Below are 23,145 nucleotides of genomic sequence, written 5' to 3'. Positions count from 1 at the left end.
TAAAATTGATGTCCTTTTTAATAAAAAAAAAATCAAGACAAGGTCTTATTTCAATAAAGTATTTTTCATTTTTATTTAATTTTTTCTTAAAAAATTATATATAATAAAAAGATTATATTTTTAAAAAAAAAAATTGTCATTACTAAATTACAAAACACAAAACCCAGTTATTTTTATAACTCTAAAAGAATTTCAAAAATTTTTTTTGAAAAATATTCTTAATTTTATCTCACATTACCATTAAAAAATTTTTTTTTACTATGTTGCACTTGCATGTAAGTAATTTATAAAATTGCATTCTAATTATTTGTTGTTAAATGGTTCGATTTAAGCCTATTTTTAAAGACGGCTAACTCAATATTTTACCAAGAAAAACAAGTCTAAAGATTTTGCTTCATAGATGGCACATAGGATTGAACATCTATTAGCGAAACCTCGACGTTTAAGCAATATTTTCCTGGTTTTTAAAAATCGGCAAATCAAGCCGTTTAACAACACTCCAATTTATTGCCAATGAATATAAATTATAAGGTAAAATTGTCATAAATGTATAAATTTAATAAGATATTCAATTGAGTTCGAAGATATTTTCTGCGATTTAAATGAAAGCATAATTTACAGGTTTATATTATTACAATTTATATAGATATTACTCGCAAGTGTATTTTTCATTCAATTTTCGGTCAAAAACTATGGTAATAATTTTTTTTTTTTTTAATTTAAATTTATTAATATATTTGACTAATATAAACCCTAATTTTATTTAGCTAATGTTACGCCAGAAGTTGAGACAGTCGAGACAGTTGAGACAACAAGTTTAAAACTCCCAAGATATGGTTCAAGTGCGTAATTTACCTACTAACATTTATTCGTTTTATATAAAACCATCCACAAACAAACACTAAATTTGACATTAATGTTTAAATGATGTGAGAGATTATTATCTTTTTAAGTTGCCATTTACGCGTTTTAAACGCGGCTTTAAAAGAAGTACAAGTTTTTGTTAAATAAATGCAAAATAGTATAAAATTAAAATAAATTTAAATCAGGGCGGTAGACCAAAAATAAGCCTAGTTTTAACTAAAGTTTTTTTTTAAAAAGCCCATTTTTGAGTTGATTTGAACCTTTGAATGACTCGTGCCATTATTTGAGTTGACTTGAACCGATTTTCATGACGGTTCTAACCAATTTTTGAACCGTTCCTGCAAATTACAAAATTATTTATATTTCCGGTTCTTAAATCTTTTTTAAAAAAATATGGGTATCATTTTCTGGTTTCCCGATTTCCATATTTTCTCCGAGTCCTTAAGGTTCTAGATTCTGGTACTTGTTGCAAACTTTGTTACGAATTTGGGTGATATTAATTCTCAATATGGATGTGACATATTTGCCACCTAGGAAAATGCAAACCTAGGCTAGGCATATTTATTTTCCTTTCAAATTATATCTTTTATTAAACTGGTATAACTATTTAAAAAAAAATTTTTTTAAATGATAAACTCTTTAGAGTCACATTACAAGCATCCATTGTGTGACATAAACTGTCGATATGGATATGAGACGGGTGAAGGCATCTATCCTCTATGCAAATGCAAACCTGAGCCAGGTATAAATATATTTTCTTTCAAATTATCTTTTCAACTGACAAAACAATTGCTAAAAAAACTTTAAAGTTAGACATTTTTAACGAGCGGTTTAACAAACACGAATGCTTTTTAATATATAATTCTTATAAAAGTATTTTCAAATCCTTAAACATAATTTATATATCTCTTTTAATGTTTGGTTTCATGCCTAACTTCTAAAAGTAATATCAAAATCGAGGGTCTCCCTAATTACTATTAATTCTAAAATAGGGGGTTCGGCATTTTTTTAAAAAAATATCGTATTAATTTTATTGGAGCTTAATATGTGTTGCCACGAAAATAATGTTTTGTTAAACAATGATAAAATCATGGTTTGGCTAGCCATTCACATATATACCTCCATTACAAATTATTGACCATAAGACAGACCAAATTTTTCCACATCGTAGTTAACATTTACCCTCTAATGGTTAATAAGGTTACGGTCAAAGCCTATTTCAAAAGTTTTTTTAAAATTCCTAAGGAAATCTAAAGTTAAAGTTTGGGAAATATCACATATATATATATTTTGGACATAGCTTATGAAAAAAAATTGCTCTTTCTTGAATGGCACCTCATTTAGAGTGATCGCGAATACGCGGCAAAGTATACGAAATATGCAATATTTTCTGCATACTTCGCGGCGATTTAAATTATCATAAAAGTTATGAGAAGTGTTACATCTACTGTTACTGTCCCTCATGCAGATGTAAACTAGATATTCTGGGGTTAGAATATATTAGTAGGTATATTTATTTTTAAATCTAATTTTTGACTGAGAAAGATGTTTTAGAGCTTAGATATAAGATGCACTGTATATAGGAATATGAGCCAATTGTCGCTACCTGTCATCTGTGCAAACTTAAATCTAAGTCAAAACTATTTTTTAATCGTATAATATTTGAGTTGGAAAAAAAAGAAAAGAAATTTTTAAATATACTTTACTAATATAAACCCTAATTTTATTTAGATAATGTTACGCCAGAAGTTGAGACAGTTGAGACAATTGAGACAACAAGTTTAAAACTCCCAAGATATGGTTCAAGTGCGTAATTTACCTACTAACATTTATTCGTTTTATATAAAACCATCCACAAACAAACACTAAATTTGACATTAATGTTTAAATGATGTGAGAGATTATTATCTTTTTAAGTTGCCATTTACGCGTTTTAAACGCGGCTTTAAAGAAGTACAAGTTTTTGTTAAATAATTGCAAAATAGTATAAAATTAAAATAAATATAAATCAGGGCGTTAGACCAAAAATAAACCTAGTTTTAGCTCAAGTTTTTTTTTTAAAAAGCCCATTTTTGAGTTGATTTGAACCTTTGAATGACTCGTGCCATTATTTGAGTTGACTTGAACCGATTTTCATGACGGTTCTAACCAATTTTTGAACCGTTCCTGAAAATTACAAAATTATTTATATTTCCGGTTCTTATATCTTTTTAAAAAAATATGGGTATCATTTTCTGGTTTCCCGATTTCCATATTTTATCCGAGTCCTTAAGGCTGGTACTTGTTGCAAACTTTGTTACGAATTTGGGTGATATTAATTCTCAATATGGATGTGACATATTTGCCACCTAGGAAAATGCAAACCTAGGCTAAGCATATTTATTTTCCTTTCAAATTATATCTTTTATTAAACTGGTATAACTATTTAAAAAAAAATTTTTTTAAATGATAAACTCTTTAGAGTCACATTACAAGCATCCATTGTGTGACATAAACTGTCGATATGGATATGAGACGGGTGAAGGCATCTATCCTCTATGCAAATGCAAACCTGAGCCAGGTATAAATATATTTTCTTTCAAATTATCTTTTCAACTGACAAAACAATTGCTAAAAAAACTATAAAGTTAGACATTTTTAACGAGCGGTTTAACAAACACGAATGCTTTTTAATATATAATTCTTATAAAAGTATTTTCAAATCCTTAAACATAATTTATATATCTCTTTTAATGTTTGGTTTCATGCCTAACTTATAAAAGTAATATCAAAATCGAGGGTCTCCCTAATTACTATTAATTCTAAAATAGGGGGTTCGGCATTTTTTTAAAAAAATATCGTATTAATTTTATTGGAGCTTAATATGTGTTGCCACGAAAATAATGTTTTGTTAAACAATGATAAAATCATGGTTTGGCTAGCCATTCACATATATACCTCCATTACAAATTATTGACCATAAGACAGACCAAATTTTTCCACATCGTAGTTAACATTTACCCTCTAATGGTTAATAAGGTTACGGTCAAAGCCTATTTCAAAAGTTTTTTTAAAATTCCTAAGGAAATCTAAAGTTAAAGTTTGGGAAATATCACATATATATATATTTTGGACATAGCTTAGGAAAAAAAATTGCTCTTCCTTGAATGGCACCTCATTTAAAGTGATCGCGAATACGCGGCAAAGTATACGAAATATGCTATATTTTCTGCATACTTTGCGGCGATTTAAATTACCATATAAGTTATGAGAAGGGTTACATCTACTGTCCCTCATGCAGATGTAAACTAGATATTCTGGGGTTAGAATATAGTAGGTATAATTATTTTTAAATCTAATTTTTGACTGAGAAAGATGTTTTAGAGCTTAGATATAAGATGCACTGTATATACGAATATGAGTCAATTGTCGCTACCTGTCATCTGTGCAAACTTAAATCTAAGTCAAAACTATTTTTTAATCGTATAATATTTGAGTTGGAAAAAAAAGAAAAGAAATTTTTAAAAATATTTAACTCTTGTTTTATAAAACCAATATAACTCCTTAGAGTCTGAATGTCCATTGTGTGGTATTAATTGTGAATACGGATTTGAGACGGGAGAGGGTATTTGCCCGCTATGCAAATGCAAACCTAAGCCAGATGGTACAATTATTTTTCAAAAGAACATTATTTTTTCTGAAGATAAAACATATTCTGTTATAATTAAACTATTTTTAAAATAAACTAATAAATCTCTCTAGAGCCTGTATGTCCATTGTGTAAAATATATTGCCAATATGGATTCGAAACAGGTGATGGTATTTGCCCGCCATGCAAATGCAAACCTAAGCCAGATGGTATAACTATTTTTTAAACGAATATTATTTTAGCAAATATTAAAAAAACAACTCTGTTTCAATTCAACTATTATCAAAATAAACTATTACATATTCTTAGAACCTGTGTGTCCTTTGTGTTATAAAAATTGCCAATATGGATACGAGAAAGGTGAAGGCAATTGCCCATCATGCAAATGCAAACCTAAGCCAGATAGTATAACTATTGCTATTTTTTTAAATGAATATTATTTTGGTTACATGTCAATGTTGTGAATGCATAGCCGCGAATGCATTACGAATGCATTACCATTAAAACATCCAATGAATTATAGCGAATGTATTAGAGCAAATGCATTATCGCGAATGCATCCTAGCGAAAGGTATTAGCTCGAAATTATTATCGCGAATGCATCACAGCGTAAATATTATCGCGAATGCATTATCACGTACGCAATCAGTGGCGTAGCTAGGAATTTTTCTTAGAGGGGGTCCATACATATAAAATCCTGATGGCTTCGCCCCCAGACTTCCTTTAACGGGCCTGCGGCCCTTTTGCCCGGCCTTCGGCCGGGTTTGTCCTAAAAATCATAACCACATCTTTGACAATATATAATAAATATATTTTTAAAATGATATGTTATTCTTTATAATAATACTACCCAGAATAATTTCAATAGTAATTTAATATCCTTCCACAAACATCAAAACCAGAAAAATATAAATATTAATGGCATTTATTTGATATAAAGTCACTTTTAAGTCTTTTGAACGTATAATCTAAAAAAAATTTGCTCTGGAAGGGGTCCAAACCCGAAAACCACCCCCGTAGCTACGCCACTGTACGCAATGGTGATTTATATTTGACAAATGGTTGTTATAATTAATATAGAGTCTTAAAATTATTTGCTACTTATCCACTTATTTTCTAATAAGGAGGAGTACTTCATTAATATGCTTTTATTTATTTTATTTTAAATATCGGAAACCATATATTTGTTACATAGAAGTTCCAAGCCGATAATATTTTTCCACCGGATCTCTATTTCTCTAAAGAAATTCTTTAGACTCTCTAATAATATTGTAACTCATTTAGCAACAAAAAAACCCAGAGAACCACCCTAATTGACGTTTCTATATTTATCTAACGTAGCGTTTTAAAATTTTTATAACTCTAAAACATGTCCCTTTCTATTTATGAAATTTGGCATTTTATTAATAATTTTTTTTAAAATAATTAGATTAAGTCGTATTTTATAAAATTTGAAAATACTAATATTTGACAAAAAATAACTTTAAGATAAGACCTTCATTTATTTTTACTTATTTCAAAATGGGTTAGACGTGTTCTCATTATGTTAATCTATAGCCAGCCGCTCGCCTTTTTTTTCCAATTTTTTTCTTTTAATTATAAATTATAATGCAAAACACATGGCTTACTTTGAGATCCATAAAATTATAAAAAATCATAAAGATAATTAATCTATCTTTTTTTCTTCTTGTAAAACAGTTAACAATAAACGACAATTTGATTATTTCTTGCCAAAGTAAGGGCCATATTTTTATTAATATTTTTTTTCAGTTTATAAGATTCAAAAGGGTGTAGCCTACTACATAATTTTTCGGTGTACGGAACCCGTATTACCAGGTCTCGTTAAAGCTTGTTGAAGTGGAAGAATATTCCTCTATTTTTTCCTAAAGAATTCAGGAATTAGATTTTATTCTAATTTTTCTTCTCATGGCATAATTTTATCATTATCAGATCTTCTCTTGATAAAATATACTTAATTCTTAAAATTATCGTATGTTTATATTGTTAGTAGCATTTAATAATGAGTTTTGTTTGATAATACCGAAATATTTTGTGTTATAGTTTATGATTCATAAGAAATTTTTTACAAAGATGAGTGCCCGACTACATTTGTTTTTAAATCTTAGTAATCTAAAAAGCGTATTTTGAGAATATCAAGACACACACTAATTGGAGTTTTCATTAAAAAAACGAATATATTATTTTAGCTGAAGATAGATAACTCTATGTTAATTCAATTTTTAAAATAAACTAATATATTTCCTTAGAGCCTGTATGTCTTGTGTGCTATATTAATTGCCAATATGGATTCGAGAAAAGTGAAGGCAATTGTCCGTCATGCAAATGTAAACCTAAGCCAGGTAGTATATATCTAAGCTAATATTATTTATGCTGAAGATAAATATACCTCTATTCTAAATCAAATATTTATAAAATAAACTAATGTATTTCTTTAGAGCCTGTATGTCCTGTGTGCTATATAAATTGCCAATATGGATTCGAGAAAGGTGAAGGAAATTGCCCGTCATGCAAATGCAAACCTAAGCCAGGTAATATAAATATCTAAGCTAATATAATTTATGCTGAAGATAAATAAAACTCATTCAACTTTTTTAAAAATAATACATTTCTTTAGAGCCTGTATGTCCTGTGTGCTATATTAATTGCCAATATGGATTCGAGAAAGGTGAAGGCAATTGTCCGTCATGCAAATGTAAACCTAAGCCAGGTAGTATATATCTAAGCTATAATTATTTATGCTGAAGATAAATAAACCTCTATTCTAATTCAAATATTTTTAAAATAAACTAATGTATTTCTTTAGAGCCTGTATGTCCTGTGTGCTATATAAATTGCCAATATGGATTCGAGAAAGGTGAAGGCAATTGCCCGTCATGCAAATGCAAACCTAAGCCAGGTAATATAAATATCTAAGCTAATATATTTTATGCTGAAGATAAATAAAACTCATTCAACTTTTTTAAAAATAATACATTTCTTTAGAGCCTGTATGTCCTGTGTGCTATATTAATTGCCAATATGGATTCGAGAAAAGTGAAGGCAATTGTCCGTCATGCAAATGTAAACCTAAGCCAGGTAGTATATATCTAAGCTATATATTATTTATGCTGAAGATAAATAAACCTCTATTCTAAATCAAATATTTTTAAAATAAACTAATGTATTTCTTTAGAGCCTGTATGTCCTGTGTGCTATATAAATTGCCAATATGGATTCGAGAAAGGTGAAGGCAATTGCCCGTCATGCAAATGCAAACCTAAGCCAGGTAATATAAATATCTAAGCTAATATATTTTATGCTGAAGATAAATAAAACTCATTCAACTTTTTTAAAAATAATACATTTCTTTAGAGCCTGTATGTCCTGTGTGCTATATAAATTGCCAATATGGATTCGAGAAAGGTGAAGGCAATTGTCCGTCATGCAAATGTAAACCTAAGCCAGGTAGTATATATCTAAGCTAATATTATTTATGCTGAAGATAAATAAACCTCTATTCTAAATCAAATATTTTTAAAATAAACTAATGTATTTCTTTAGAGCCTGTATGTCCTGTGTGCTATATAAATTGCCAATATGGATTCGAGAAAGGTGAAGGCAATTGTCCGTCATGCAAATGTAAACCTAAGCCAGGTAGTATAAATATCTAAGCTATATATTATTTATGCTGAAGATAAATAAAACTCATTCAACTTTTTTAAAAATAATACATTTCTTTAGAGCCTGTATGTCCTGTGTGCTATATTAATTGCCAATATGGATTCGAGAAAGGTGAAGGCAATTGTCCGTCATGCAAATGTAAACCTAAGCCAGGTAGTATATATCTAAGCGATAATTATTTATGCTGAAGATAAATAAACCTCTATTCTAATTCAAATATTTTTAAAATAACCTAATGTATTTCTTTAGAGCCTGTATGTCCTGTGTGCTATATTAATTGCCAATATGGATTCGAGAAAAGTGAAGGCAATTGTCCGTCATGCAAATGTAAACCTAAGCCAGGTAGTATAAATATCTAAGCTAATATTATTTATGCTGAAGATAAATAAACCTCTATTCTAAATCAAATATTTTTAAAATAAACTAATGTATTTCTTTAGAGCCTGTATGTCCTGTGTGCTATATAAATTGCCAATATGGATTCGAGAAAGGTGAAGGCAATTGCCCGTCATGCAAATGCAAACCTAAGCCAGGTAATATAAATATCTAAGCTAATATTATTTTATGCTGAAGATAAATATAACTACTCTATTCAACTTTTTTAAAAATAAACTAAAACATTTCTTTAGAGCCTGTATGTCCTGTGTGCTATATAAATTGCCAATATGGATTCGAGAAAGGTGAAGGCAATTGTCCGTCATGCAAATGTAAACCTAAGCCAGGTAGTATAACTATCTAAGCTAATATTATTTATGCTGAAGATAAATACAACCTCTATTCTAATTCAAATATTTTTAAAATAACCTAATGTATTTCTTTAGAGCCTGTATGTCCTGTGTGCTATATAAATTGCCAATATGGATTCGAGAAAGGTGAAGGCAATTGCCCGTCATGCAAATGCAAACCTAAGCCAGGTAATATAAATATCTAAGCTAATATTAATTTATGCTGAAGATAAATAAAACTCATTTTATTCAACTTTTTTAAATTAACTAATACATTTCTTTAGAGCCTGTATGTCCTGTGTGCTATATTAATTGCCAATATGGATTCGAGAAAGGTGAAGGCAATTGCCCATCATGTAAATGCAAACCTAAGCCAGGTATACAACTATCTAAGCTAATATTAATTATGCTGAAGATAAATTTAACTATTTTATTCAACTTTTTTAAAAATAAACTAAAATATTTCCTAAGAACCTGTATGTCCTGTGTGCTATATAAATTGCCAATATGGATTCGAAAAAGGTGAAGGCACTTGCCCGTCATGCAAATGTAAACCTAAGCCAGGTAGTATAACTATCTAAGCTAATATTTGCTCAAGATAAATTCAATTCTATTTTATTCAACTTTTTTTCAAATAAACTATTACATTTCCTTAGAACCTGTATGTCCTGTGTGCTATATAAATTGCCAATATGGATTCGAGAAAGGTGAAGGCAATTGCCCATCATGTAAATGCAAACCTAAGCCAGGTATACAACTATCTAAGCTAATATTAATTATGCTGAAGATAAATAATACTCTATTTTATTCAACTTTTTTTAAAATTAACTAATACATTTCCTTAGAACCCGTATGTCCTGTGTGCTATATAAATTGCCAATATGGATTCGAGAAAGGTGAAGGCAATTGCCCATCATGTAAATGCAAACCTAAGCCAGGTATACGACTATCTAAGCTAATATTAATTATGCTGAAGATAAATTTAACTATTTTATTCAACTTTTTTAAAAATAAACTAAAATATTTCCTAAGAACCTGTATGTCCTGTGTGCTATATAAATTGCCAATATGGATTCGAAAAAGGTGAAGGCACTTGCCCGTCATGCAAATGTAAACCTAAGCCAGGTAGTATAACTATCTAAGCTAATATTTGCTCAAGATAAATTCAATTCTATTTTATTCAACTTTTTTTCAAATAAACTATTACATTTCCTTAGAACCTGTATGTCCTGTGTGCTATATAAATTGCCAATATGGATTCGAGAAAAGTGAAGGCAATTGCCCATCATGTAAATGCAAACCTAAGCCAGGTATACAACTATCTAAGCTAATATTAATTATGCTGAAGATAAATAAAACTCTATTTTATTCAACTTTTTAAAAAATAAACCATTACATTTCCTAAGAACCTGTATGTCCTGTGTGTTATATAAATTGCCAATATGGTTTCGAGAAAGGTGAAGGCAATTGTCCGTCATGCAAATGCAAACCTAAGCCAGGTATACAACTATCTAAGCTAATATTAATTATGCTGAAGATAAATTCAACTCTATTTTATTCAACTTTTTTTAAAATAAACTATTACATTTCCTTAGAACCTGTATGTCCTGTGTGCTATATAAATTGCCAATATGGATTCGAGAAAGGTGAAGGCAATTGTCCATCGTGTAAATGCAAACCTAAGCCAGGTAGAATAACTATCTTTGCTAATATTATTTATGATGAAGATAAATAAAACTCTATTATATTTAACTTTTTTTAAAATAAACTAATACATTTCCTTTAGAGCCTGTATGTCCTGTGTGCTATATAGATTGCCAATATGGATATGAGAAAAGTGAAGGCAATTGCCCATCATGCAAATGCAAACCTAAGCCAGGTAGTATATCTATCTAAGTTATTATTATTTATGCTGAAGTTAAATAAAACTCTATTTTATTCAACATTTTTTAAAATAAACTTATATATTTCCTTAGAACCTGTATGTCCTGTGTGCTATATAAATTGCCAATATGGATTCGAGAAAGGTGAAGGCAATTGCCCATCATGTAAATGCAAACCTAAGCCAGGTTTACAACTATCTAAGCTAATATTAATTATGCTGAAGATAAATAAAACTCTATTTTATTCAACTTTTTTTTAAAATTAACTAATATTTCCTTAGAACCTGTATGTCCTGTGTGCTATATAAATTGCCAATATGGATTCGAGAAAGGTGAAGGCAATTGCCCATCATGTAAATGCAAACCTAAGCCAGGTATACAACTATTTAGATAAATATAACTCTATTTTATTCAACTTTTTTTTAAAATTAACTAATATTTCCTTAGAACCTGTATGTCCTGTGTGCTATATAAATTGCCAATATGGATTCGAGAAAGGTGAAGGCAATTGCCCATCTTGCAAATGCAAACCTAAACCAGGTAGTATGACTATAGCTCATATTATTTATGCTGAAGAATAATAAAACTCTATTTTATTTAACATTTTCAAAAATAAACTAACATATTTCCTTAGAACCAGTTTGTCCTGTATGCTATATAAATTGCCAATATGGATTCGAGAAAGGTGAAGGCAATTGCCCGTCATGCAAATGCAAACCTAAGCCAGGTAATATAATATCTGAGCTAATTTCTGAAGATAAATAAAAATCTATTTTAACTTTGTTTAAAATAAACGGATTTGAGAAAAAGCAATTGCCCGTCACGCAAATGCAAACCTAAGTTAGTTAGTTTAACTATTTACGCGAATATTATCTTAGCCAAAGATTAGTGTTGCTAAACGGCTCTGAGCCGATTTATAAAACAGCTAACTGTTTTAGCCAGAAAAATATTGTCTAAGCCTCTATATATTGTTTATATATTTCCAAACCTTTGTGTCAACTATGAGCAAAATCCTTGCATAATATTGTTTCCGGATAAAATATTGAGTTAGCCATTTTTAAAAATCGGCTCAAAATGTGGCGTTTAACATTACTATAGATAAATAAAACTCTTATTTAATTCAAAATTTTTTTAAATAAACTAATACATTTTCTTAGAACCTGAATGTCCATTGTGCTCTATAAATTGCCAATATGGATTTGAGAAAGGTGAAGGCAATTGCCCGTCATGCAAGTGCAAACCTAAGCCAGATAGTATAACTATTTTTTAAACGAATATTATTATAGCTGAAGATCAATAAAACTATATTTTAATTTAACTATTTAAAAAAATAAACTAATACATTTCATTAGATCTCTGTTATCCAGTGTGTTATTTAACTTGCAAATATGGATTCGAGAAAGCTGAAGGCAATTGCTTGTCTTGCAAATGCAAATCTAAGCCAGATAGTATAACTATTTATTAAACGAATATTATTTTAGCTGAAGATAAATAAAGCTATTTTAAATTCAACTATTTTTAATATAAACTATTCCATATCCTTAGAGCCTATATGTCCTTTGTGTCGAATAAATTGTCAATATGGATTCGAAACAGGTGATGGTATTTGCCCGTTATGCAAATGCAAACCTAAGCCAGATGGTATTTTTTTTCATCTGAATATTACTTAGCCTAAAAAAGACATCAACTTATGTTATTAATTGGACGATTTTTCGATCAAATATTATTTTAGCTATCAGAAAAATGACACAAAATTGTGTTATATTCAACTTTTTTTTATTAAAACTGTTTTAACTCTTTAGAGCCTAAATGTCCGTTGTGTGGGATAAATTGCCCATATGGATTTGAGACTGGTGAAGGTATTTGCCCGCTATGCAAATGCAAACCTAAGCCAGATGGTATAACTATTTTTCCATCGAATATTATTTTTAACTGTAATAAAAATACCCAAATTTGTATTATTCAACTTATTTAAAAAAACTTATATCTTAGAACCTGAATGTCCATTATGTGGAATCAATTGCCAATATGGTTTTGAAGCAGGTGATGGTATTTGCCCATTATGCAAATGCAAACCTAAGCCAGATGGTATAACTATTTTTACGATCCAATATATTTCTAACTCTAATAAAAATACACAAATTTGTATTATAATTCAACTTATTTAAAAAAAATTTATATCTCCTTAGAGCCTGAATGCCCATTGTGTGGGATTAATTGCCAATATGGATTTGAAACAGGTGAAGGTATTTGTCCGCTCTGTAAATGCAAACCGAAGCCAGATGGTATAATTATTTTTTAAAAAAATATTATTTTTTCTGAAGATAAAACATATTCTGTTATAATTCAACTATTTTTAAAATTAACTAATAAATCTCTTTAGAGCCTGTATGTCCATTGTGTAGGATATATTGCCAATATGGACTCGAAACAGGTGATGGTATTTGCCCGTCATGCAAATGCAAACCTAAGCCAGATGGTATAACTCTTTTTCTATCGAATATTGATTTAAGCTGGTGAAAAATAACAGATAATTCTATTATAATTCAACTATTTTTTTAAATAATAAACTAATATAACGCTTTAGAGCCTGAATGTACATTCTGTGGGAAAAATTGCCAATACAGATACAAGAAGGGTAAAGGTATTAGTCGACGCAAATGTAAACCAAGCCCCACTCGATGGATCTAAAATTAAGAGGAACGACTCATACACCCATCAAGATCTTTAATATCTATTTTATTTTTAAACTTCAAATCTTTCTTTATTTAAGTGGATATATCTCAACTCAAAATTATAAATGACGATTTGATTAATTAATTAATTATTTTTAATCTGTAATTCTTTCTTAATCTTATATAAATATATCTAATATTATTATACCTATTAATGATATATAAAACAATTAATTTATTATACAGATACAATAAACCTAGTTTTTCTTTGTATAAGCCTTGTTCAGAAACTACCGTATCGATAAAAAATAGAGAGATCGCTATCTATTTGTAATTGACTTGAAGCGTTTTTGTTAAATAATGGTTTAAGGATAAGGTAAAGAGCTGCTCTATATCTCTGTTTTGGGGGATTAGAATAAGTCTGAGGATATCATAATCTCTTATATAATACTTATATGTGATCAATCCCAGTATTTATAGATACCAATCCCTATATAAAAAGTTTTCCTTTAAATAACTTTACTCTTCTATTCAATAAATATAACATTTAAAAGATATCAATTTGAGATGCAATAAATATAGTACAAAAATATCATAGCACATAATTTCTCCATCTTTTTAGGCAGAAATTCGATCTGATGGCCATCTACAAACTTAAAGAATATTTCAGTGGTGTTGCCTAAATATCTATATAATAAAATAAGGGATATATCGTCGGCCCAGAATTGATGTGCTACACAAACATAATTGTTTCCACATGTTTAGATTCAATATATAGGAAAAACATATCAATCATAATTTAGTATACGCTTTCATATGAACTATTTATTTGATAAAATAAAAATGAGCAGGTAAAACAAATAAAAAAAATTTATGATTTTTTTTTTGCTCAAAATGCTTCATTTCAAAAAACCTCTTTTTTAAATTTTTGATTTTTTTAAATAAATGCAAATAAAATCGAAATGACTAACTATAACTAATCATCAAATTAGGGTATATTTGATATTTATTTTATATCCATATTATATATTAAACTTTAAAAATGGCATAGTGATTGTAAGATATTCTAATTATATAGATGATGGATATGTAAAAATATCCCGAAATTGAAAGGTTTCTAGTATTCATTACTAAATAACTAATATCAGTGTTGTATAAAGTAGCGCTCCACAATTATCTAAGAATTTTATAAATTAAAAAATAACATTAAATAATTAATATTAACATCTCATTTTATCATCAGGCTCATCTAATTTAATGATATTATTTTATAAATTTTTATCTGGATGTAAAACATAGCTGCTTTTGTTTACCTTAGTTTCAAGTTGAATTTGCTATATATTAATTTGATTTTGATTGAATCCAAAGAGCAACTTGATAGGCTAATGGTAACGTTAAATAATACTATATCAAACCAGGATAACCTAGCCAGATCAAAAACATCACATAGTATAGATGATTTTTTTATAAAAAATAGATAATAAAACTTTTGAACCTTTATAAGCAAGTTTTTTAAAACTAAAAATACTCAAATAAACTTTTTTGATGATTTTTCTTATATTAAAAAAATATGTATATTAAATTTAATACTGCATTGCCCTCAAGTGCTAGTATTGAACGATTATTTAGGCCGGCAGAACTCATACTCTCTGATTGTTTTTCTAGACTTTGGGATGATAGTAGAGTATTATTGAAACACAATTAAAAAAATTAATTTTATTTGAGGAAATAGTAATACGTAAAAAATATTTTAAAAAAATTGTAAAGTAGCATAAAAAGTAGCTTTAGTTTATAATTTTTAAAATAGTGTGATACTTTTAAAAGTAGTGTTAACAACACTGACTAATATTTATAATTTTTATATTTATTAATAACTTAACACAATAAGTCACCTTGAGAAATTTTGATGTATTTAACAGGGATGTGAACCTGGACCCTGAACCCTCGTATTTTGGCTGAACCCAGACCCGGACCCTTTTAAAAAGTGGAGGGTCCAAGGGTTCAGGGTGTTAAAAATTTTTAACTTAAAATTTTTTTTTTTAAATTAATGTAAAAATATAATTTTTAAAAAATAATATAAAATTTTTATAATTTTATTAATTTTTTTGTGGAATCTCCTTAAAAAATAGTCACTTTAAAACTATAATTGATAAAGCAAGGGATGTTGTAAAATATTTAAGAACTCCCACAATTGTTAGAATATTAAAATTCATGAAAAGGTAAATGGCAATTTTAGATTGCACAACACGTTGGTCCTCTATGTGTATGATGCTAGAGTGATTATTAAGTTTGAAAGATTTCTGTAATGATTTTATCATAGGAGCATGTGAAATCATTTTGTCAGAAGATGATTAGAATCAAGTAAAAGAGCTTACTAGTGTGCTGGTTCCTTTAAAAATAACAACATTAAGAGTGCAAGCTGAACAATTATGTTTATCGGATTTTTATGGCATATGGTTAAGATGTCGATTAGAGTTAAGGAGATTAACAAGTTCTTTTTCAAATGAAGTATTAGAAAATACGAAAATAAGAGAGCAACAATATTTACAAAATAGTGTTGTATATGCTTCGATATATTTAGACCTGCGATATAAGGTTTTTTAAGTAGTGAGCAAAAACAAATGGCTATAGACCATCTTGAAGATTTATGTAATACCCAAAACTCTACTATTTATAATACGTTGGTGGTTACAACAATATCTACTGGTTGTAGCGATAACATGATAATGATAACGATATTGATGATCTGGAAATTTTACTATTAGATAGAGAAAAAAAAATTAAATTATCATCTGATAGAAAGGAGCAAAAAATATCTATTGTATCTTTAATAGAAAAGTTCTCAGAGTTATGAGAATAAATAGAGACGCATACATTTTAAAATTCTGGGAGGAAAATTCTTCAATATATCCAGAATTATATACCTTTTATAGAATCGTCATGGCTCTACCGGCGACACAAGTACAATAATTTATGTATTATAAAAATGACTATCTATTTTAGGTAAGCGTAGAACGTGGATTTTCATCGTTGACTAATTTACGTGGAAATCTGAAGATGATATTTTAGAAGATATCATGATTGTGCAATTGAATAAAATATTTTAAATATAAATTATCTCATTTCGAATTATAAATGTGTATATATTGAAGTATACTAAAAAATGAATGAAAAAAAGTCTTATTTTGAGTCATTATTTTTATGTTTCCTCTGAACCTGGACCCGAACCCGGATCCTTTTTAAATTTATTACCGGACCCGACCCAGACCCTTTTTTTGTCGAAGGGTTCACATCCCTGGTATTTAATAAATTATATATAATATATAGTGCAATATCTATTTGCAAAAAAAATTTTTTAAATGAAATCAAGGAAAGAATTTATAAAAATATTATTGCATTATAAATAGAAAATATGATAATTAGACACAAATTCTGTTAAAGCAATCAAAAAAACATTTTAAAAATGATGTCCAACATTTCTTACAAAATACATAATAGATCTAGTTCCTTGGAAAATATTTTGGTTTCTGGTTCTTATAAATTTTAAGAAAAAGTATCAGGTTCTGGTTTAGTTACCAGATTTTTTCTGATTCTAAGGGTACCCAGGTTTTGGTTACAAATATAAAGTTATCCTTTATAGGGAAATTACAAATCAAATTAATTAGAATAATAATATTTTATAAAATTAGATATCTCAGTTTGTGTTAAAGGAATTCCTGTCATTTATCTATTGACATAAAAACTTACAATTAAAATTTAGATTTTATATACTACTTGGCTGAAAAGTGTTTTTTAAATATATATATATGTTATTATTGCATTAAAAACATTTACTCACAATTTAAATAAGAATTATATTATAATAAATAATTTATTTGTATTCACTAAAAGTTTCTTTAAACTTGAGAAAATATTTGTCAAGTTTTCGATTTCATAATATCAACATATTTCATGGAGGAAATTCTGTTTGATATTTCTTCTTTGTGAGTTAAAACAATTTTTGGTCTCATCTTAGCTAACCTAATTTGCTTCTCTTCATCAGACAAGGTTGTAAGATCCAGTGGTAACTTTAAATATTAATAAATATTTTTTAACAAACTTCTTAAATACTTTAATAATTTTCCTAGGTTCAAAATACCTTATATTGTATGAAGACCCATCTGAATTAACTAAAACAGTGGGATAAAAACGAGGATAAATTTTTCGATGAACTTTGCAAATTGAGGCGAAATTGCTATTAAAATGTGCTACCTTTACATAAATTGATTAAATATAAAGCATTATATAATTTACTTGAATGGCATGTATTTTAGAAAAATTTATTAAGATTTGAAATTTAAAATTATTTAAATGCATGTTTATCGGCAAAAAGGGATTAATTCTGATATGTCAACAAATGTCAGCATTTATAACAAATCAATGTAATAAAATACTAAAAATATTTAGAAGATTATATTTATAATATTTATATTGCACAACAATTTAACGTATATATAATATTAGTCAATTTACATATTTGGAAAAATATAAATAACATTCAAAAAATACTACAGGGTCTAGGCAAGAATTTTCTATGAATGGGGGAAGGGGAGGGGGGAGGTGAATTTTTATAATTGAAATTATTTTTATAGAATTTATTAAATCTAATTATATTAGATGACAATTTTGAACATATAATAAAATATTGGAAAATATAAAATATTTAAAAGCGAATATAATACTGTTCACAATAGAATAAAATATAAACTTTATGAAGATTTAAAAAGCTAATCAAAATATCATTCATAGTTAAAATTTTAACCTGCTTTGTGATTAAGCCAATTTTTTAATAATCTGTTCTATGGTGGGGGATTAGATAAGTAGTACTTTTGAGAAGTTTTTATTCCTGTAATGAAGAAAATGTTCTCTCATTTGTACTAATTGGTGTCCAGAGGCGTCGCTAGCCTTTACAATCTCATGGGGCTCAACTAAAAAAAATTTATGGGGGCGAAGTCCACATACCTCTAATTTGCGGGCCTTTGCCCCGCTTATGCCTGGCCTTCGGCGGGTTTTATAATTTTAAAATTTTAATAAACTAGCATATAAATAATTAAAACAAAAAAAATAATATTTTTTAATTCTAAATCTATTTATTGCAGTATAAAATATTTTTGATTCTGTTACTTTTTAGAGAATATTTTATGGAATGGACTAATAAAGAAAAATTTATAGGCGCCTAACAAAATCAACAATTCTTAAAGAAGAGAATATAAGTTACCAATCCTAACTATATGGTAGTTAGAGTTTCCTCTTAGATGACGTAATGGAAGCTAGTTAAGTAATCGAGAAAATTATTACGAGATATTAAATTTCTAAAAGATTATCTTCAATTTTTAATGATATATAAATGACTACACAGTTGTTCACCATTGCTTAACTAAAATATGCAATCTTATGCTCTCAGAATTTTAAATCTATATATTACTTTATAGAATTATAAAAGAAATCGTTTCAGAAGGCAATTTAAAAAATTTATTTTTAGTTCAAGTGTATATTAAGGAAGGAGCTATTAAAAAAATTTTTTTACTTCAGAAGACTATTCAAATTTTTTAGGGGGCTAGTGACGCCACTGTTGGTGTCATTGTTAAAATATAAAGTAATTTTAATATATTTGCAAAACTAATAAAGAATATTTTAAAGTATGAAACGATATGCTTTGAATTTGTTTTTTGAAGAATTATCCATTAAAATTAATCTTTAATACCAAGATTTAAATTATGGGATTAATCGGCGGTCATATACATTTCCATCCTCTAAATAAAATCTAGCTAAATATTAAATTTATTTAATATCGAAATTTAATATACCCTTAAATCAGAGGAATCAATTAATTTAATATTTGCAAATTGGATAGAGCCATTTATTGAATCACAAATCGCTCATTAATTTGAGTCTAAAAGGTATCCAAAAGTGTGATAAAAACTATTATTATATGGTAATCCTCATTTAATACGTTAATATTGGAATCATTTTTTGACTGGTAAATGGCGAGGCATGCGAATCTCAAATTCATATAAGTTCGTTTTAGCCTCAAAATATTCGATTTTCATAACTTCAGCTAAATCGACATCATTTTTTTGGAAAAATATTGCATTCAATTGTTTAATAATAAAATTTATTAATATTTCAATGAGAAGAATTGGCGTCGTGTTTAATCTAATATCAGCGTCAGATAAAATCTGTTTCCGCCAGACTGATATTTCTCCAAGAAAACTTAAAATAGGCTCTTCTAGATCCAAAAAATACTTCGCAGCTTGATGTCAAAGACTGCATCTTATCGGGCTTGCTTTTTGTAGTAATTTATTTAAAAAATATATAAGTGTATCGCAGCTAATGTCAATAAACTTAACTTAAACTTTAAATTTTTCAAATATATCTTTTTTTAATTTTAAACCAAAAAGTCAATTTCAAATCTCGTAATATAATATTGAATACAAATTTGATTTTAATTATTTCATAAAATAATATAATTCTTCCTTATTAAATTACATAATGTATTTTATAAAAATATCTTATATGAGTATAGATTTTTAAAAAACACTAGTTATTTTACAGCATTCTCAATAAATTAAAATGCAGATATATATGGCTATCATCTGTTATTTGAGATTTTATTTGACCGCCCTCTATATATATGTATTATAATTTTCCGATGTCCTCCTTACGTCATATCATCGGTACGTATTTATTTTATTTTTTTTGTAAATAAATTTTTTATCAGGCTTCATTTATAGTTGACGCGTTATTGTTCAAATAAAGCCTATAAATTGATATTTGAAGAGATATCTTCAGGGCAGGAGGGGGGCGGGGGGGGGGGGCAGCCCCAAAAATTTTTTGGCCCCCAAACCTGGCCCCCAGAAAAAATCTTTGGCCCCCAAAAATTGCCCGAATAAATTTTTCCAGCCCCCCCACCCCCCCCTCCAGCGTCTACATGGCAGAAAATTTGATGGAGACAAACCCCTCCAAAATCTACCCATACCCACCTAAAAAAAATCCTGCGGGCTTCGGCCGCGAAATTTACAGACCTACGATGGTATAGTGATTTTATTTAAAAAATCTTATCTGCCACCATTTATAACCTTACAACATAATTCTATTTACAATCTTTCAAGCCTATTTAGGGAAAAAAATTTAAAAATTTGTAAGTGATAATGAACTTTTATTTAAATAATGCAATCTTTTCATAATTTGGTATTCACTTTATTTTCATAAAATATATATAAGTGAATTAAATGAGATAACATATTAATATTTCTATGAAAAAGATCTAAAATATTGTAAAAAATATAAGACGAATAAATTTAAAGAGGTATATTTAGCTTGATTCCACATAATTAAAAACATGTATTGTAAATAGAGCTATTATATAAAATATTAGAATAAAATGAATTATAGTATATTTTGCATTGAAATTATAAAATGTTAAATTAAATATATATTATTTAAAAGCCTATATATTCGCTGTGAAAAAGATACATTAATTATTTTATTAATAATTTGGATAACCTTATTGATGTTAAAGCAAATTGTGTTATAATATCATCAATTGTAAATTTTTCAAAAACATCAATTTCGCTGGATATTAACAGTAAATTTTCCAAAAATGGGTCCGAAATTTTATTCCGCATTCGAGTTTTGTTAATTTTTACTTTACTCATGGCTCTTTCGGCTGAACAGGAAGTTGTAGGAAGGGTTAATAAATATTTATATAATAAATTTAAATTTGAATAAGAATTTAATTGATTTAAAAGTCGGTATGGTAATATAAAAGAAAATTTTATCCATTTTTTTATTTTGGTCATGATTTCGCTGTTGATATTTTCTTTGGTAATTTGATCGTTTGCAATACCTTTAATTATATACAATTACAAATAAAATATCAATAAATTACTTTCATCAATATATAACGCGTCATTCTTTTTAACTTTTAAAATATCGCCGGGGTGGCCTAATGGGTAAGATGTAGGCTTGGAAACACGAGCATGAACAAGGACGCGGGTTCAATCCTGGTAAGAACCATAAAAACTTTCAAGTTTTTCTTCGATGACTGATGCGTAAAGACATATGGTATGATGAATTTCGGAGCTTAGAGATGACACCCCGGTCACCGACAGGCCTGGACAGCCGGGTGCTAAGGATACCTGTCCAATAAACAAAATGAAGGACACAAATGAAAATATGAATATGAAAGCTAGGGCGTTCCCTCCATGCGACGCGCAGGGTGTAGACCTCCATCCTGTGAAAAATAAAGTAAAGGTCAAAGCAAAGAAGACAAGACTGGCAAGTTTGAATATTGGGACGCTTAAAGGTAAGACGAGAGAATTGGCATCAATGTTGAACAGGAGAAAAGTTGATATAGCGTGCATACAAGAGACGAAATGGAAAGGACAGAAGACTTTGATGATTGGAGATGGGTATAAATTGTACTATAATGGACTTGTTAGCAATAGGAACGGTGTCGGCATCATCCTCAGTCAAGATCTAACCTCCTCAGTTGTAGAAGTCAACAGGATCTCTGATAGACTAATGAAGATAAAACTCTGCATTGGTCAATCAATACTACACATCCTATCAGTATATGCTCCTCAAACGGGTTGCAAGGAAGAAGAGAAAGATGACTTTAGAGCTATCCTTGATGAAGCCGTAATGGAAATCCCTAAGGATGACCTAGTCATAATTGGTGGTGACTTAAATGCGCATGTGGGGAAAGCAAGAGATAGCTACAAAAGGCATCATGGTGGTTTTGGATACGGAGAAAGAAATGATGAAGGAGAGCACGTACTGAAATTTGCGCAAGCCTTCGACCTTGCCTTAACCAACACCTACTATAGGAAAAAAGATAGTCATTTAATAACATATGAAAGTGGTACTAGGAAAACACAGATAGATTACATGCTAATCTCTCGCAGAAGATTAAAAGATGTAATAGACTGCAAAGTCATCCCAGGAGAAGATATCGCCGCGCAAAATCATGGATTTACAAATCTCAAATAAATCCACTCAAAATAAGATAAAACTGGAACCATGCATCAAATGGGGCAAATTAAAAACAATGACAGATGCCTTTGCAATCAATGCAAACATTGAAACAATAAATTGCTCACAAGTCAGTGAAAAAATATGGACAGACCTTTCATCCAGATTAATAGACACTGCAAAATCGACGCTAGGCTTGACAAGAGGAGGCAACAAATCACACAAAGAACTATGGTGGTGGAATCAAGAGGTACAAACCACTATACAGGAGAAAAAAGCCCTTTATAAAATATGGTACAAATCCAAAAATGCAGATGACAAGTCAAGATACAAAAAATCCAAGAGATTCCGAAAGTAATCAAAAATAAAGATGGGAAATTGATAATAAAGGAAAAAGAAATAATGAATAGATGGAAAGAATATTTTCAGGAGCTTCTCAACTTTAATTCCCACATATTGCATCTCGACGAACACTCCCCTTGTCAGAACCTTGTACAACCTATAACAGAACAAGAAATAATCACATGCCTCAAGCATATGAAAAACAACAAAGCTAGGGGTCCAGACGATATTCCAATAGAAAGCCTTAAAGCACTAGGAGATGATGGAATACATCTCCTCACAAATCTGTACAATAAAATACTTGGAAATGAAGAGGTCCCCCAAAAATGGAG

At 28.7% G+C, this 23,145-nt stretch overlaps 2 protein-coding genes and 1 long non-coding RNA gene across 3 annotated transcripts; all 3 read left to right on the top strand.

Annotated features, from left to right (window-relative positions):
- The first annotated feature begins 231 nt into the window (after window positions 1-231).
- LOC135930903 (cysteine-rich motor neuron 1 protein-like) lies at window positions 232-8,912 on the top strand. Its single transcript, XM_065467702.1, has 21 exons — window positions 232-275; window positions 647-695; window positions 768-842; window positions 1,508-1,606; window positions 2,596-2,670; window positions 3,326-3,424; window positions 4,412-4,507; window positions 4,606-4,701; window positions 4,802-4,897; window positions 6,760-6,852; window positions 6,949-7,041; window positions 7,128-7,220; window positions 7,317-7,409; window positions 7,496-7,588; window positions 7,686-7,778; window positions 7,865-7,957; window positions 8,054-8,146; window positions 8,234-8,326; window positions 8,423-8,515; window positions 8,614-8,706; window positions 8,803-8,912. The coding sequence occupies exons 1-21, from the start codon at window positions 261-263 to the stop codon at window positions 8,910-8,912; spliced, it is 1,833 nt and encodes a 610-aa protein (XP_065323774.1). The 5' UTR covers window positions 232-260.
- A 286-nt stretch (window positions 8,913-9,198) lies between these two features.
- On the top strand, window positions 9,199-9,647 carry LOC135931044 (uncharacterized). Its single transcript, XR_010572917.1, has 3 exons — window positions 9,199-9,275; window positions 9,370-9,462; window positions 9,555-9,647. It is a non-coding gene; the product is annotated as an uncharacterized LOC135931044 (long non-coding RNA).
- A 319-nt stretch (window positions 9,648-9,966) lies between these two features.
- On the top strand, window positions 9,967-13,301 carry LOC135930902 (cysteine-rich motor neuron 1 protein-like). Its single transcript, XM_065467701.1, has 16 exons — window positions 9,967-9,997; window positions 10,116-10,208; window positions 10,305-10,397; window positions 10,494-10,586; window positions 10,685-10,777; window positions 10,875-10,967; window positions 11,063-11,155; window positions 11,229-11,321; window positions 11,416-11,508; window positions 11,939-12,034; window positions 12,134-12,229; window positions 12,327-12,422; window positions 12,584-12,679; window positions 12,774-12,869; window positions 12,971-13,066; window positions 13,165-13,301. Exons 1-16 carry the CDS (start codon window positions 9,967-9,969, stop codon window positions 13,299-13,301), a joined length of 1,488 nt encoding a protein of 495 aa, XP_065323773.1.
- The last annotated feature ends 9,844 nt before the right edge of the window (window positions 13,302-23,145 follow it).

The sequence above is a fragment of the Gordionus sp. m RMFG-2023 genome, chromosome 1, assembly GCF_954871325.1.
Source record: "Gordionus sp. m RMFG-2023 chromosome 1, tfGorSpeb1-WG-v2, whole genome shotgun sequence".
Taxonomy (NCBI): Eukaryota; Metazoa; Nematomorpha; class Gordioida; order Chordodea; family Parachordodidae; genus Gordionus; species Gordionus sp. m RMFG-2023.
This window is presented reverse-complemented; position numbering and strand designations above follow the sequence as displayed.